Source organism: Beta vulgaris, chromosome 4 (genome assembly GCF_026745355.1).
Source record: "Beta vulgaris subsp. vulgaris cultivar EL10 chromosome 4, EL10.2, whole genome shotgun sequence".
In the NCBI taxonomy this organism is placed as follows: domain Eukaryota; kingdom Viridiplantae; phylum Streptophyta; class Magnoliopsida; order Caryophyllales; family Amaranthaceae; genus Beta; species Beta vulgaris.
In genome coordinates this window covers 53,392,523-53,411,673 of record NC_079205.1, presented here as the reverse complement: position 1 = coordinate 53,411,673, position 19,151 = coordinate 53,392,523, and the positions used below count along the sequence as shown (strand labels likewise).

General features: G+C 34.8%; 1 protein-coding gene across 1 annotated transcript; it reads right to left on the bottom strand.

Moving 5' to 3' along the window:
* Positions 1-3,328: 3,328 nt before the first annotated feature.
* On the bottom strand, positions 3,329-16,609 carry LOC104890804 (sucrose nonfermenting 4-like protein). The gene is made up of 14 exons (XM_010676398.4): positions 16,316-16,609; positions 15,815-16,207; positions 15,590-15,677; positions 13,820-14,002; positions 13,261-13,386; positions 13,089-13,148; positions 6,940-7,029; positions 5,924-6,058; positions 4,847-4,991; positions 4,583-4,756; positions 4,308-4,371; positions 4,145-4,214; positions 3,804-3,921; positions 3,329-3,697 (listed from the first exon to the last, which is right to left on the bottom strand). The coding sequence occupies exons 2-14, from the start codon at positions 15,940-15,942 to the stop codon at positions 3,606-3,608; spliced, it is 1,473 nt and encodes a 490-aa protein (XP_010674700.2). The 5' UTR covers positions 15,943-16,207; positions 16,316-16,609; the 3' UTR covers positions 3,329-3,605.
* Between the last annotated feature and the right edge of the window lie 2,542 nt (positions 16,610-19,151).

The following is a 19,151-nucleotide window of genomic DNA, read 5'->3' as shown; positions in this document are numbered from 1 at the left end:
TGTGTTTCAGATAGTCTATATAGTGCTTCAGTTAGACTTGTTTGCATTTCAGCTTATATAGATTGTGCTTCAGTTAGACTAGTTTATTTTTCAGTTACTCTTTACAGTCCTTCAAAGTAACTTCTTTATTTTTCAGCTAGTATTTGTTGTGCTTCAAGTAGCCTTGTTATTTTTCAGCTAGTCTACATAGTGCTTCAGTTAGACTTATTTGTTTTTCAGATAGTCTATATAGTGCTTCAGTTAGACTTGTTTATTTTTCAGCTAGTCATATAGTGCTTCAGTTAGACTTGTTAATTTTTCAGATAGTCTATATAGTGCTTCAGTTAGACTTGTTTGTTTCTCAGATAGTCTCTACAGTCATTCAAAGTAACTTCATTATTGTGCTTCACTTAAACTTGTTGCTTTATCAGCTAGTCCTTATTATTTCATTTAGTATAATTATTCTTTCATTTCATTCTATTCCAATTACACTTAAAATTTTCATTGAAAATTTACATTACTTCAGTTAGACTTGTTTCTTTTATCAGTTAGTCAATATAGTGCTTCAGATACACTTGTTCGGTTTTCAGCTAGTATATAAAGTGCTTCAGATAGACTTGTTCGTTTTTCAGCTAGTATATAAAGTGCTTCAGATAGACTTGTTCGTTTTTCAGCTAGTGTATAAAGTGCTTCAGATAGACTTGTTCGGTTTTCAGCTAGTATAGAAAGTGCTTCAGATAGACTTGTTCGTTTTTCAGCTAGTATATAAAGTGCTTCAGATAGACTTGTTCGTTTTTCAGCTAGTCTATATAGTGCTTCAGATAGACTTGTTTGTTTTTCAGATAGACTTATTTAGTTTTCAGTTAGGCTTATTTAGTTTTCAGTTAGACTTATTTAGATTTTAGTTAGACTTATTTAGTTTTCAGTTGGACTTATTAACTCTTCAGTTAGACTAATTTACGCTTCAGTTAGACTTATTTACTCTTCCGTTAGACTTATTTACTCTTCAGTTAGACTGATTCAGTTAGACTGATTCAGTTAGACTTATTAAGTGTTCAGTTAGACTTATTTACATTTCAGTTAGACTTATTTTCTCTTCAGTTAGACTTATTTACTCTTCAGTTAGACTGATTCACTTAGACTTATTTAATTTTCAGTTAAACTTATTTAGTTTTTCAGTTAGACTTATTAACTCTTCACTTAGACTTATTTGCTCTTCAGTTAGACTTATTTGCTAAACAAAATCAACTGAAAGAATATAAGAATCAACTGAAACAATACAAGAATCAACTGAAGGAATATAAATATCAACTGAAAACAACATCAACTAAAAGAATACAAGTAGCAACTGAAAGAATATTATAATCAACTGAAAGAATATATAAATATCAACTGAAAAACAACAACAACTGAAAACATGTGTATAAAACAACAAAAACTGAAACACAAACCCTAAAAACATGAAATAAATACTCTGATAAACTGAAAACATTCAAAAATAGAAAAAAAAAATATCTAAACTACTCTAAGAACTTGAAATCTACCTTGGATCATAATCACCATCTTTCTCTTTCTTCTTCCCAGCAGTAGACACTGCCAAAATTTTTCCTGAAGATCCAAGACTCTTCACCTTCTTCGACTTCGGGCTACATTACAATTACAACAACAAAAACGCTCAAATTTTGAAAACAAAAAAAAATTTGCAGCAAAAACAAACGAAATTATACCTAGAATCATCATTCCTAATCCTCTTCACCATATTTGCGATGCAAACGTAATGGATTACGAACAAAAAAACAACTAAGTTTCAAGCAAAGAAGCAGAGAAGCAGAGAAGCAGAGGAGCAGAAAAATTCTAGAAATAATCAGTAAATAATATATCGGTTTCTTTGAAATGAAGAAGAATCAGTTTTAAAACTAGCGAGAATCAAGTAGAAATCCAAAAAACAGTTTCAAAATCGAAAAAAGATAATGACCTAATAACCGTTATATGTTTTTTCTAAAAATAAACAAAACTGCTGATCAACAAAAAAAAGGAAAGCCCGCGCGTTTTTGATGGCCAGGCCCGTCTGACGGAAGCTATTGGGTCAGACGGTCTGACCCAATACTTTCACTTATATATAATGGTGTTTTTTCCTTATACGTGATCAAAAAAGGAACGTAAAAGTCCAGTTGCATTCAATTCTCCAGCAAATTATATAAAATTAAAAAAAATACTTAGCTATCTTAATTAATTGACATTTAACTAAATCCAAATGAGAAGCTAATACAAATAAAGTTAAACGTAAAATTTGATGAAACTATCCACACAAAACATAATTACCCAAAATGCGGGTGATGTTTAGGAATGACAACTGATCATACTTGGATTGGATTATGCATAATCCGACTCCGACTATACAAGAAGTCGGATTTCAAATATGGGTCCGAGTTTGACTCCGACATCCGAATCCGAAAATTCGACTCTGGCCCGACTTCAAATCTGAACACCCGACTCTGAATCGGACCTAACTTAAAATCCGAACGTCCGACTCCAAACATGATCCGACTTTATTTTCCACTAACTTTTATAATAGAAAAATCTTCTATAATACAATAATCTAGTCAGTGCAATTTTTTTTGAGAATTTTATGAAAATCTTATATAGTATAAATAATCTAAATATTACTAAATACAATTTCCTGAAAGTCCGAATCAGATTATACATACATAATACATTAATATAAATAAGAAAAAAAATTGACTTAAAGTCGAAATCGGATTCAAATATCAGATACTTTTGTGAGATCCGACTCCGACTTTCCTCTGACTCGGAGTCTTGACTTTTTAAACGGAGTCGGATTCGAATTAATTTTTTGTTGTAGTTAGCTTTGATTTTTTCCTTCGGATCGAAACGTACTAAGATCGGATCCGAACTAGATTGCTATCCCGGGTAGTTTTACGTTATAAGAACTAAGTTAACGGAATACTCATTACTATTACCTAAATTATTAAATTCAGCAATACCTTACTAGCTTGCCGGAAACAAATTATCCAACTTTTGCCACCTTAGGGCGATGTGTGTTTTAACACGCATTGCAATATGCAATGTACTAGAAGTATTTAATTTCGCTTTTTGAATGCTGCAATTCTGAGACGATACAATTCATCAAAGAGGGGAAGATATAACTGAGTCTTATAATCGAAGTTAGCTTATTGGATAATATGCCATGCTATGTATTGCTAGAGGTAGTGTCTTCATTTTGACATGAACGCCAGGGAGCTGGGGTTGAGAGAAGGGCGGCACTTCTATGTCGCCTTCCTGTTAGTAAAATTGACATGAATATTGGCAAAACAGTGCAGCGTGGGAGTTTGACATGAATTCTGGTTATAAAAAGGGGGTGAAAAGGGAAAATTTAAAATCTCTTCGATTTACAAATTCTTCTTTTTTTTTCTTTTTCTTTTTTTTTCCTTGCCCTGTATCCTAAAAACAATGGGGCTCGAAAGAATGACGCCCACAATAACAATCAAGGACTAATGCAACTAATGAAGCCATCTGTCACATGTGAAGGCACGGCAGAGTAACGGGTGTTTACATTATGGATGAATTGCTCCAAAGTTTCTAGCCAAGAACATGTGAGCTGAACGCTAGCCAAGCAAGAATCTGAATACATCGCTCAATGTAATAATGCCTTCTACACGCTTGCTTCCGGCTTCCACAATCACAAGTCTCCTGACGCCTGAAAACAATGGTCAATAACAACAGCATCACTTCATATTAGAGCACGAAGTCACAGACAATAAGGACGTGACAATGTTATGAGGTGACCCATCAAGTAGCCATACCTGGATTTGCTAGCCGCTCCATGACCTTTTGTAAGGGGTCCGAGGATAAGCACATCTGACATCTTTGTCCATTAAATACTCCACAAGGAGAATTAGCATCTTGTCCTAGTTGAAGGGCCTACATAGCAGTGACAAATAGGTGTAAGAGAGAAGTGCAGTCTAGCTATCTCAAAGTTTATTCAGTAAATTTAACATTTATGAGCTGAACTTAAATGAACCATGCGTCTTAAGACTCTCATGAGCTGACCTTGTACATTTATCATATATCTACAAATAAACAAGTAGGGTGGAGAAAGTAGCTAAATATAGCGGAAGACACTTGGAACTCGTTGAACATTTACCTGATGAATACTCATTTCATCAAGACGAATTTGTGCATATGCCCTGTCCTTTGCTAGAGAAGTAATATCACTAACACAAAGATGAAGGATATGTAAGATCAAAATGTATTCATAGCAATATCACTTTATCAAAAAAAAAAAAAAAAAGAAAGAAACAAAATACCTCCGAGAATATAAATCCAGTAAGGAGTCATTTTCATCAACTATAGGCACTGAACTCACATCCGCTGCCAAATTAGCACAAAAACTAGCATAAGATCAAGATAGCAAAATTGAGTATCCAAAAGAATAAAGAGTAACAAGGCAAATCTTAAAGAAGACCATGATGGCTAAATGAGGATTTTCAACTGATCGCTGTTTTCTATCAGAAGAAAAGATAATTAGATGCTAAAAGTTCTTATCCGTCTGAATCAAAAAAGGTCAAAAGGAATCAATCACCTTCAACAAGCAAAGTCAAGGCAACCCCAAGAGAGGCATTCGGTCTCAACATAGCCAATGGCGGTCGACTTGATTCCCCAATCTTGGGAACCCAAGTACCCAAAGGAATCGAACTAATGGGTTGCTGAAGAATAGGCAGAGAGCTGCTTGAATGTTTAAAATGTCTGCAAATGCCTGGAAAATGGGACAGTAAGCAGCAATTATTAACATCAAGCTGAGATGCAGCGAGTAGCTAAAATGGTGAGTTGGTGGTTAGAAACTTGCACTTTAGAATTCCAGACAAGGAAGCAAGATGTAGCAGCTGAGGGAAAGAACCATCTGGTGATGAGGAATGTATAATTGGAATAGTGGATACTTTGTTTTGCAAAATTTTCAAAGCCACGTCTTTCAATGAATCATAAGGCCCAGCCTGCACGGGTGAAAATGTAAGAATGTCATCACTTTAACCAATAACCATATTGAGAATGCTAGACCACCCTATTTCAGCGTTTGGAGAGGAAATAGCAGAAAACAGAAATACGACAATATGAAGTAATAAAATTTGTCGTTCATTAGCTACCATGTGGATATTGCTATAAAAGGAAAATAAAAAAAGATCAAATAACATGATATCTATTATAGAAGGAAGGTGGGACACATCTAGGGGCAATAGAAAAATCAAGTGCATGCTCAGTATCTCAACTCCAGAACCAAGCTTAAAAGGCAAATTTTATTAACTAGGATAAAATTAGGGTATTTTTTAATTGATAACTTCAAAGTCCTAAGCAGAAGTTCCTAATAGTCTCATACTCCGGAGAAGACGACCACTGAATCATGTGGCACAAAGAAAACAGGAAAAATGCACAGGACAGAACAATTATAGCATTAACCCGCTTGGCAACTGACCAGCATGCTTTTGATGCTTGATACACAAGCCACATGATTTCAACATGAACTTGCATTATCACTATCAGACACCTTTCTTTAGTAGTGAAAGACTAATACTGTCACTACCACCAGCAATAGGAAAGAAGCAATCACCCATCCCTCCTGCAGCTGACGAATAGCAAGGTAGTGATTACAAATAATGCAAGCAGAACAAGATTAAAACATTAGACATGTGAAACGCCACTTCCACCCCAGAAAACACATACTTCAAATATTCTCTTGGAAGACTTCTCCATGGGGATCCTTAGAGGAATTAATAACTAACTTTGTATATGGAACACTAGCTTTAAACATAGTAGGTCCTGTAGAATTGCAAGCCTCATTTATGCTAAACATTTCAACCAAAAGCTGTTATAAACAAGTGAAGCCATAGAGCAGGACATCTTCATATAAGCTACAAGCTGAAGCACTTACATTAATAAGCTGTCTAGCATATGGTCTCCCACTACCCTCAATTTGTCTGTTCTGACGAATTTTGCCATCTTTCCATGCTAATATCGTATGAGTCTCCAGCTCTTCTTCCGTCAAATTTGATCCATGATTCCCAAGCTAAATATACCATATAAATCAACAGAGTGAATAAACAGAGATATAGCAAACCCAAGACAAATTCTGCTTTTATGAGCAACAAAGAGTAAAATGTTTCATGAAGGATGTTAACAGCAAATATCATCACATGCAAGCAGATGTCAGAAAGCCTAATATTTAGAACAGAAAGAAGTATTTGATACAAGAAACACAATATCATATCAATCCATATCTCATTACACAATAGAGTTCCAGCCTCAGGAGATAAAAGAAGATAAAAGATATCCAACAATTTCGAGCACAAGTGAAATCAGAACCAGACATCTCATCACGCAGTAAAATTCAGGCCAAGTAAGAATGAATACTCAGTTCATCCAGCTATTTTGACCTAAGTAAAAAATAGTCCTCTTAATGAATTTCCAACCGAAATCCTAATTCTGAAGAGCCTATATGGCAAACTTGCATCACATGCTATCAAAGAGCCATTTTACTTCTTAGCTCATAATTTTGAGCCCATTACTTCTGTTTTATTATTCTCTACAGCAATTACGCACCAAAATCATCACATAATGCTGAAACACATTGACATTTTTAAGAATTCAAGGTTTGTCTATCAAAATTACTACAATCAGAAAATTCCACAATGAGCCGCCAATACATACTGTGCTCGATCATCTCAAGAACAACCAAAAAACAAGTATCACCACAAAAAGTGTTCATTTTGCTACAGATTTATCAGCCTTTTGAAGAAATCACATACACAACCAATAACAGTAATACTATGCGAGCAACTCACAAGTATTGCAGCAAAAATTTAATTATGTTCTCATGGGGCAGCGACCAAAGACGTGGACCTGATAGCACTAATTTTTTATGTAGCCACGATAAAAGTAACCGTGTACCTCTCTCAAGATCAAGATGAAATCAATTGCACTAAGAACTCCAACAAAATGACCCTTTCCAAAATCCCACAAAGGAGCAACAGGAACTCCCTGAAAATAGAGTAAACCAGAATTAGAAAATCCAAACACAAAATCAACAAGGAGATATTTGTCTAGGAAGAATGCACCAGCTAACACAAAAACATAAAAGAGGGAAGAGGAACAGAGGAGAATAACAACTATGAATTAGCACAACATATAAGGTGTGGTCTTTCCAAGAGTGCTGACTTAACGTAGTACAAAAAGATGAGGATACACAAGTGATCACTTATCAAGGTGAAAAAATGGAGAGGGAGAATGAGGAAGGTGAAAAAACGGAGTGTTATTTCCACAAAGTACACATTTAGCAGATAAAAAGTCATCCCATTAACATTGCATCTATTATCTCCATAAATTTGGAAAATGTGGTGTCAGTTAAATTTTTTAACTGTTTCCTCTGTCCCAAAAAGAGTGTCAAGTTAATCTGATACAGAACTTTTGAAAATATTATTCTCTTAGCTTTCTAAACGAAATATTTGGTGGCCTTTAAAAAAAAAATTGTTTCCTATGGACTTGACTAAATCACTGGTGACTGTCAAAAATCATTTTCTTCGATGTATACACCGAACTTGAGAAATTAAAGAGACCAAGTCATTGCTAGTAAGTAGACATTACTTGAGGACATAGGAAGAGCAAAACTGTCATTCCGTTGTTTCCTTTTTTGAGGTGAGGGGGGAATACATTAACTATGTAAATACTACAAATAATAAGAATCATTTACTGCAATTCACTGGAATCTACTGACTTGAAGATTAAGCATCAGAGAAAGCAATCACAGAGATGCTAGATCTGATAGCAATTAAACAATAGCACTACTCAGATATTATTGGGCTGGAAATAATATTGTCTAGAAATTAAAAATTATTCTGACCTACATTTTCATATTAGTAGTGATGGGATTACACAAGAGGTTTGCGCAACCGATAAGCACATTACAAATTAGAAAACCTCCTTACTGTAGCAGAATATGTGCATTTCTATATTTCATTACAGAAGGTCACATACACTGCACATCCCAACGAAAAAATGCCTGGAAACACCATTCCTTAAGCAGCAACAGACACAACTTAATCCCGATAGAAATTCAACTTTTTTCAAGATTACTTGGATTCGACACTTCCATATGAACACCAGGTATGAGTTTCAACACAAAACTCCAGCTCATGAAAAGGACACACCTGGCAGACACCCAAAAGGGATACAAAGCTGGTGCTTCGTTGGACAGAGTTAAATAAAGGAGAGAGGAGGAGGAAACCAAATTGGCATACAAAGATTGAGTGTCCTAATATGTCCTTCTGTCCATAAAGAAAGACATTATTGGGCAAAAGACATCATAGTACAACATATCTCCACATTGTTGTTTCCAAAAAGGAAATGGAACCTATCAAGCCAATATATTAAATATAAGGCTTCTGGTGGACAGTAAGCAGCCAAAAAGATGGTCACTTGTAATTTTTAATGGCACTGTTGTGGTTTTCTACTCCAACAATAGCTGGCAGCATGTATTGGTCTTCACTGGAAAAGTATTACACTAGTAATAATATGTGTTCCTTTTGGGAGAGGAGGTCTGAGATTTCTGAACAAGTTGTAAGATCTTTACTTTTCTTGTTACTCTTGTCTCTTCATGACTTTTCTCTGCAACATTTAAGCTTTTTGCTTTCCTAAACCACTTGGATCAAGGAGTGAAAAGACACCTGCAAAGTCCCATAAAACAAGGAAGGAGCTAGAACGTCTACAACCTTCCTTTCCCATTTCTTTAAATGTTGTTTATTTTATGGGGAAATTGAGCTATTTATTTTACAGATATTTTCTAACTTTTAGGGGAATAGATGAATTTACCTAAACTCCTTATCTAATTCGTTTTCATAACATATTTTGTGGAATTTTCACCATGTACAACTTTGATATAATTATGTAATCCAAAATTTTGACAAAATTTACAATGTACCCGAAAAGTGAGATGGCATACCCTTGAAGTTCATCATTAATTCGTAATGCAGTTCTATTGAAGTAAGCCTATGCCACTATTTAGTTACATTGAGAACATTATCAAGCTAAAACAACAAGGCACAGGATAACATATGAAAGTACAAGGTTCACTGCATTAATGCAGGTATATAATGAACAACCCCTTAATTTCAGAAAATCCAGGTACAGACAACTTGTTCTAATGTCTAGTAAGTAGAACAAGAGCTTCGTTTGTGTTCTGTTATCCCAAAAGCACAACAATTCTGAATTCAAGCTTCAGATCCTCCCATTCTCTCGAATCCAAGACTCTTTAGTTTAAAGAGTCTGAGTAACAGTAATCCCTCAATCCTTACAGAAATTTTCTCTAACAGAAAATGCTAGAGTATAATGAAAGAAGCCTCTATGCAGTGGATCTTCCACACTCAAAACCTTTACATAGATAATTCACCTTAAAATGAACCAAAATGTTGCAACTGCATTTTTTTATAAATTCAATCCATAAATAGATAGCTGCTTGACTGCTTCAAATTTGCGCACTATTCTAAGATTCTGCAGACCTAACAGCCAACGCCTGTGTTTCTTGTACATAAAAACAAGTACATGTACCAGCATTAGATGTAGCCATAAGATGTAACCTAGTACCAAACCCAACTACTTTTATGAAGACACAGTCTTTCTTTTTCTCGGCTCCAATCATCTACTAAAAATTATTAAGAAGGGTGGGAGCCACATGTCGCCCCCTTTCAAAATGTTGACATGCTGCCACTTCATCTCTCACACAACATATATCTAGAAAGTAGAAAATGATCAAAAGGTCTATAAGAGATCTCGAAACTCCTGACCACTAACTCTAAGTATGATAATTCTACCACCAAGCTAAAACAATAGTTTATAACAAGGTTCCATAGCTGAAATGTTATCCTTTTGCTCAAACCTTTTTTAAAACAAAGCAAAGACGTCTAGACGATGATGCGCCTATTTGTAACAAAATTCCAACAATTCTATAACCTCTTGCCTTCATACAATATTTGTTTTCCAAAGAACCAGCAATAAGTTGATTTAGTAACATCCAAGGCACAGTACGTCTAGATGATGATGCGCCTATTTGTAACAAAATTCCAACAATTCTATAACCTTTTGCCTTCATACTATAGTTGTTTTCCAAAAAACCAGCAATAAGTTGATTTTGGCACAGACGATGCATTTGCGGTTAGCCATCTTTCACTTCAAAGTCTTCATTTCCAATATTTGGTAGTAATTTTATAATTTGCACACAAGTTAAGATACTAGGAATTATTCTGGCAGAAGTTTTCAATGTCATAACATCTCCATTGACTTTAAAGTTAAGGAGACATTTAGGAGCCAGTTCTCTCAAACGAACTTTTTAGATGTCCCGTGTCCGCATGTCATTTTATTTTACACTATAACATATAACAATCTTTAAACAGTAAGATGTACCACAATCAAGGCCAAACCAACTGGTCTAATAGAGAAAAAGGATATTAACGGTCTTGAACTAGGGAAATGTAACACAGAAATATAACCCAGACATCACAACGCGGAAAAATATGACATATTATAGCATGATCTCCATATGACCTAGGCCATTTAATATGAAAATAATCAGTGCAATTAGTATTTCCTAAACAGAACAACAAGCCACAACCAAGACCGAAATAAAGTGCCTAATGGAAACAAATGACATTGGCTACCTTAAACTAGAGAAACATAATGCACCAAGATAACTGGTGCATCACCCAAGTACAGACACTAGTTACTTCCTAAAAACAAGTGATCAAGTTCCATCATCAATGAGCTTAGTTCACTGATTCCCAATAAAATCTAACTTGGTTAGCGGACTTTAATGAGGCGTCCTCTGGTAAATTTATCAACAAACTCCTAGACTATCCCAAACCTACAGCCTTTATCTCTCTCCATGTTTCCTTGGATAAGGGAAGCAAGTAAAAGCCTTCCCCAAGGAGCTTTGTTGGAGAAACTTAAGATTTATGATAAATTGCAAGTGCAGAGATCCAATGATGCATTGTCACCAAATGTTAAAATGTTAAGTTTCTTGATTTTGCTATCAGTGAGACAGCCTTACACTTTCTAATCGAGATAGCCTTCTAGTCAATACAGCTCTTTCAAGTAGCTTGAGATACGTGAGTAAGCCACTTTCTGGAGCTACAGAAAATGATCTCTATCCAGATCGTATTTTTGCATTTACAACAACACCTGCGTGCTAAACTTGTACCTACATATTTTTTCACATAATAGTCTTCCTTGGTATTTTCTTGTTACTTCAATGATAAAGGCCTATTTATCTAGAAATAAAGTGATCGAGTTCCAAGTTACAACATACATCTAAGAGAAAAATTATACTTTCATAGAGGAGAAAAGGTCAGAGAGAAAGAGTCATTTATTTTCTAATCTGTAATGAACAGCTAAAAGTATACCACCCTATTTTTCCTTGGCAAAAGCTTGCCATTTACCTAAAATAACCTTATGAATGTTAAAATCTAACTAGTTTAACTTAGGGCTAATGATGAATAGCAGCCAAAATAGAAGATAAATATGAACAACATCTAAGGGAGAGAAAAAATAGGTGATAATCTATCATGGATATGAAGGATCTGTATAATTTACCCATAGAAGCTGTACAAAGAAAAACCTTCATCTTATCAGGAACTCCTGATCTCTAATTAAAATCTTAAATTGAATATGGTTCGTATGCACATGGTTCGTCTATCAAAACAGAATGATCTACAAAGACACTGAAGATCTTCCATCAAACGACTTTCATGTATCACACAAAAGCACCAAGAACAAAGATGCCTAAAAATATTAGCAAATTCATCCAAAAAGATATGATGAGAGGGATTTTATTCAAAGGGGGATCCAAAAGAAAACAGACTGATTCTCCCTCCTACAAAACATCACAAACAGGATCTCTAACCTGGACATAGAAATTAAAAAGTTTTACACAACCAAAAAAGTCCATCACGCCCAAACTAAATTTACTATCACATTTAAAATTACAATCGAACAGTAAGCTTGTAGGGGCTTATAAATGAAACCCCATAATATATGTGCCAGAACGTGAAACTATACTTCCTGCAATTTTTTTAATTTTACAAATTTGACTTCTGACACTGTTGACTATTCACAAATTCTACTTTGACCATCTTGTATTATTCACATATAAGGAAAAACATATTCTAATGGGATCTTGTTGGATTCGTCTCTATATATATTTTCAAAATATCAACTTTCTATAATTTTTACTTTACTAATTAAAGTTATGATTGGTCAAAATTGTGTGTTGCCAAACGTTCAAAGAGCAAATGGTAGAAAAAAAACGGTGGAAGTAGTTTTGAAGATACTCCATCAAAAGTTGTTTCAATATATCTAGAACCGGGAACCATTTTCTTCCAAACTCAGGGATTAACGTATTCAGATTATTTGTTAAGAAAATTCGAAAACAACCCAGAGTTCTAAGATACAACATATCTATTAACATAAAAATGTACTTTATCTGTAATGAAGAATCAATGTGAAAGACATAAGGGAATGTTTAATATAAAATATTATAAAGTAAATTTGGGGGACTTGTTGGAACATTTTTCATACATTATTTTCCAGGGCTGAAATCAACCAGTAAAATTATTACTAGGAGATGAAAGTAAATTTATTAATTCCCTCTCATGAAAGCCCCACATGGTATGAGACCCCAACTTCATGTTTATTAACCATCTAAGTTAGGCTATAAAAGGTTTGCTATTAGTGTCATATATTTTCGCCAACAAACTAACATAGATGTAAAAAATAGGAAGGCTATATAAGATTGATGGCTGAAAGAGAAATTCAGATAAATGGCTTGCTTATGCTAATTCATATCCTCTTTGGAAAAGTAATCCAATTCCCATGTTAGAAAAAGGTCAGATTGGCAGAAGGCGCGTAGAATTACCTTTTAATTTTTATTCTTCAAGATCCATTGTGCACATATAGATGATGCTTATTCAATGGAACAGGCATGGAATGATGGATCAACAGAACAACAAATAAACACATATCTTAGCAAGCACATTAAAAGGGATAGTGCAAACCTGTTCATAAAGGATATGAAAAGCTTGTTTAACCGGTAAAGTAACATCCAAGGCAACAACCTACATTCGCAACGCATACAAGTTTCAAAGACAGCCTTGCATAAAAGCAGAGTGTAGAATTTAAGGACAGAAAAAAAAGAAAGAGGGTAACAAGAAGGGAAAATATCCAAACCTTGCCTGACTCTGGAAGCAACTCATATGCTGTATGTTGGGACAGAAACCGAGATATACGATGACGAGAATCCTGTACATCAGCTTCTGAAATTTGCTCCCGCAACATTCCATCAGCCGCTGTACTCTGTTGCCACATGGATAAAAGAGGCAACTGAGGCAGATCTTAATTGTTCAAGAAGTCAAAAAAGAAAAGGACGAGAGGTTGATGATTTTCTTGATATCATAAGTACAAAAAGGAGGCCTTGACCAACATTTCAGATAGATATTCTAAAGAACAACAGGATGCATGTTTGTCAGGCCCCAGCTTCAATACAGATATCAATGAAACAAAAGAACTATATCCTCCATCAAAAAGAAAAAACAAGCAAAACAAACAAGTTATAGCGTCAAAAGATTCTAAGGAAAGGGTACAATAAACAATCCCCATCCCCACATGAAAGAAGAAAAGGTAAGGTGAACACTACGAAATGCAAACACGTGCTGCCAACATTCTCCTCTATAACCAGCATTGTAATACTACACAAAATGAACCGAACATATTAGAGAGCAGTACTTACTGGACGAACAAACATGTTTTCATCCACCTCCATGTTAGATCTACCCGGAGTATCAGAACTAAATACAACCGGACCCATATCAGATTCCCTTGCTAAAAGCACAGTGTTGACAACTCCATAAGTTCCACTCACAAAAGGTTGATGTTCATCATAACGCCATTCTCCATCAACATTGAACTTGTACTGCATGAAAACAGATGAATTTCAAGAAACTTCAAGCGGCACAATACATTTCCCAAAAAGAATCTTCTAGAACTTTGTTATGCAACTTAAAAGGAGTAAGCAAATTCATAAGAAAAAACTGCCATTGAAACTATCCTATTACAATACATTTATCTTGATTTATTTACCACAGTCCTTAACAGGGTAGTATCAACAAAAGTCTCAATACAATCAAGTATCACGACAATTATCAGGTCAAGCTGTCACAAAATAGCATATCCCAAGCTCAAGAGAGAGGTGACATACACAGGATAACATTGAACCAATGGGGATACAAATACGCTTTGTCATGGCTATAAAAGTGAAAAAGTATATAGGACTGCTGAAGGAACTAGGAAACTTGCAGCAGTTCAGCTATGTTCACGACGTACCTCTTCGATCTAATATTAAGCCCTCAAAGTTACCTCAAAAATTAATATATGTAAAAACATTTATGCTTCACTTAAAACACATGCTAGAGACAGTAACAACCGAGATATCACAAAGCAAAGCACAACTAACAGGGAAAGAGTCAGGGTGGAAAGAAAAGGATAACAATGTTAAACGGATTAACCAAAACTAATAATTTATCCTCTCCATAACATGCAACATAATGGGGAGGAGATCATGGTATTACGCCGACTTATCATTTCTCCCCATTTCCTCTGTCACTAGACCAACAAGAAAAACAACAAAAACAGCCGAAGTATTGGAGTTGACTAACATAGATTGTTTCATACAACATCTCGTTTCCGTTGACGAGTGAAACAATAAAGTGATCTTCGTGACTCTAGTCTAGAGTACTTGATATATTTAAACACGAAGTCTTTTCACGCCTTAGTATAAAAACCCGAAAACGAGTAGGTCTCGGCCTGCATCACACAGGTGGTTCCGAGCTAGAATGTTTTTTCTGAAAGAATCCAGCATAAGCTTCCGAAAGAAGTAATGCAATTGGTTGACCCAAGTTTCACTCTTTTCTTCACCGGAATTGGAATCTACTTCACTAGATGAAAGAAAGATAAACGCTTGCAGCGCCTAAACTTGCCATGGAAGGATTATCACTCTTCATTGCTGATGATGTGATAATGGAGAGGGGGAAAAATCACCAATTACATTTTATAGAGTTTCAATCTAATTTTCCATCCATCAACTGTACAAATTACAAACTAAAAAAAAAATTATCTGCAAGAAGGCATTAATCTACTTTGCTGCCATGCATATTCTATGACACAAATGTCTTTAATCCCGATCCCTAAAGAACAAAGACACCTATATATGCACACAACAAAACTCAACAAATTTATGTCATCACACACACACCATGTGCACAGTGCTATATTTTAATGGTGCATATGGAATCCTAAGATGGAACAACGCCAAACATTGTCCTCTAAAACCTGAACCAGTCCCGAACCAAAATTCACGAATACCCAACACAACATATGTTGGTCGTTGGCCCAACGATCCACACTATTACCCAGCAACTCAAAAGACTACTAACACAATTTGCACAACTGAAACAACTTCAACAAGAATCCTCAATCATAGACAGTAAAGTACAACTATAACCTGATGATATCCTGGGGTTAAGTTACAAATAACTTGAAACGCAGTAGGGCACCCCTCCATAGGGGACATGAGTATATGCTCCGACCACCTGCATCAAAATTAGATAAAAAAAATAAGAATCCACCCACTCCAAACTTCATCAATCATAGACACAATTAAGATGTTCAAAAACCATAACCAATTCACCATTAAGTACAAAGATTAGGTCGAAAGCGAACCCCATACCCGGTAAACGAACCACTGAGGAAAACCCTCCTTCCTCCATAAGGCCATACGAAGCGAAAAGGAATTAATAAATTTCCAGGAAGTCCACTGTTACTATGTGCAGCAGAATCCGGATTTGATCCAAACATTGCCCTCAACAAAATAAATTAATCTAATAACTTTAAAATAAAGATAATCTCAGCAACAACAGCAGCAACAGTAGCAGTAGCAGAAGTGGATAAAATTACTAAATTGCAAATTTCTTCAACTTAACCTAACACCCAAACACAATGTCTTAGTCTTCAACTCTTTTGTCGGTCGATTTATCGAACATCGACCCATGCCAAAAATCCCTAATTCAAAAGTTCTTTTTTCAGTAATTGAGCTATGTTTCTCGCATTCAAACGGAATAACCTGAAGAAATTTCACAGGATCAGGTAAATTAGAACCCTAATTTGAAGTACTAAATGCAGAATAAAAAAATGGATGAAAATTTAAAAAAAAAGAAGAGAAATTTCTCACCGATTGCGAAGAAAATTGACATCGAACGAAATCGGAAATCCCTAATTGAGAAAATGAGGAGAGAGAAAATGCGATATAAACACCAGATCGACGGCTGAAGAAAGTTGAAGACGACGACGGTGAAGGTAATACGGAAAAAAATTTATTATGAGAGGGTTGAAAAATAAAATTATTTTTACATATAAGATAGAAGAACAAAGAAACAAAGAAAGAAAATACTCTAAAAGAGAGAGAATATGAGAAAGATAAAATTGCGGCCGGCGGCGAAAGAAACCAACAACTAACAGAACAATGAGATGAAGGAAAAATAAACCACCTCTAATATTGTGAAATGATAAATTGTGAAACTTTTTATTATTATTATTGAGAAAAATATAAATATAAATATAAATTATAGTTTATGTTTAGTTGTTTCACTTTGATTTTTACGTTATTGGAATATATTCGTGTATGTTGTTTTGATTGTGGTTGTGAAAATTGGGATAGTATGAGATGTGTGTGTCCTTTTGTTGCATGGTTTCGAGGTGATCGTAATAGTTCTTATTGTTGTCGAAGTGGTTAGGTGCGACTCATAATATGTTTGATGAGAGAATAGATAGTGATGGTTGAGAAAAGGGAAAAGGAGAGATGAAGCAAAATTATTTAGAAAACATAAACTTTTTTTTTTACTTAAAAGTCCTTTTTTCAAAATTTTATGTGTAATGATGACAATGAATTTGAATAGTCGCGTTTATTGAGGACTTACACATAAGGACAATGAACTTGATTAAACAGTTGTTCTAAATAGTTGTGTGAAACACGTTACACATGAACGAGAAATGCTCTAAGAAAATAATTTCTGAAATTATATTGTAAAACAAGTACAAAGAAAAAGTATAGTTTTCAAAACAAATGACACTTAAATGAGAAGATTATGTGTGCATTGTTGTACGTTCTAGAAACAATGTGACTCATAACGTTAGGCGCCTACCTTCTATATGAGACGTCTCACATGTGTGGCACTTGCCAAGATACGAATGATGCGTTTGTCATGCACTATACATACTAAAGTATTCCCCATCTGTTTTCTTTGAGTCCAACCAAAGTTCTCTATACGAATTATCTGGCTACTTTCATAGTTTTCCTCTAGGTAAAGAAATATCTTCCTCATACTTTCAAAACCTATGAATTCACAATCCCTCACATGTGTACAATATCCAAAAGTTTTCTCTACTTCTGAATGATTTTTTAAGATGGTAACTTTTCATCATATATGTCGAAGGGTGTCAAAAAAAAGGTGATTCTTTAATACAGGATGGTCAATTCTTGAGAACTAAAATCATGTATTACCTTCTTTAGTTCTTTATCTCAATCCTTGTGTACTTGTATGCACATTTGATTGCTTTTTGTGGTACTTTTGTTTCATCACTAATTGTTTAAGGCATAAAAATTTTGTTAAATCGCCAAAAAATATCTAAAAACCAGTTACAATACTTAAAGCTCCCTGAATCAATCGTTTTTTTGGGCCTAATTAAAATCGTTAATGTCATTCATTTAACAACTTAAAATTGTTATAGTAGTAATCTTATTGTGTACTTTTTCAACAATATGTGCATTTTCAGAGAAAACCTTTAGTAGAGATCGTCTAATATCATGCACTCCACATATTGGTACCTCGTCCTTTAATCTAATGAGACGAAACCATTTATATCATTCGACTCTATGGGGAATAATAATGGTTTTTCCATCCACCATTATCAGTTTTATTGTATATAAATTATGGTTATAAGTCTGACTCTTCAAAACTTATCGTTCACATGTACTTATATTTCTTTTTAGAGAGTAATTTCTCACCATAAGTTACTATATAACCCTTATCCACCATCTTCGCAGATCAAGAGTAGGACTACAACGGAAGCTTAAGATAACAAACTACTATTGCATACACAAAGTTGATAAATGGTTATCTGGAATTTCAAGATTCACTTAAAAAGAGAAATATAGGAAAAAGTAAGTAGAAATTTAAATGGAAGAAAAAATAGGACGGGAAAAGATAAATTAAAAGTCTATAAATAATAAGGAATAAAATAAAATGAGTTTTCTATGTTATATCCTTGTTTTATTCAGCTTTATGTTGTGTCCTTGCCTTTTTAATATTTTACACAGTCTCCCTAAATTTACCTTTTCTAATACACAAATTGTTACGTAGCCCTCGACTAGTAAATAAATTGTTAATCCTCAACAGGTTCTTAGATGGAGACTTGTGCAGCGATATCCTGGTCAGATAATTCCAAACCTCAACTTCGTTCTCGAACCTTGGAGAGTTGGGTGGTAGCTCCCTTTCCGAGCTTAAGTAAGATATCAGGAGTCATAAGGGAAAGTTTTAAAGAGAGGAAGTAGAGAGAGAGAATTGTGACAGAGTAATAGTACACTGCTCTGAGAAAAGGTATCTTTCTCCTGATTTCAAGGACTATTTATACTGTTTGGAATGACCGATATACATTGAGTTCACCCTAATTTAAGAGCACCTAATTAGCTAAGCAATGGGAGCATGACACGTGACAGACAATGATTGGGAGATACACATCATCCAATCATAAGCAAATGCCTTTTGGGCCCTGAGTGTATACCAGGCAAAATAGATGGGCTAGTACTTTTGCTGAGTAGAGATTTGTACTTCAACCATCCCCTTTTTGCAGGTAGGAGACACGTGGACGCTCTGATTCTGTGTCCCTTGGAGAGTTGTTAAGGCTACAACATTTGCCCCTAAAAGGGATTTTACTGTTTGGCGCCAAGACGGTTAAAAACCCTTTTACCTCAAGAAAACCACCTTGCTTTTCAAAAAATGGCAAAAGGC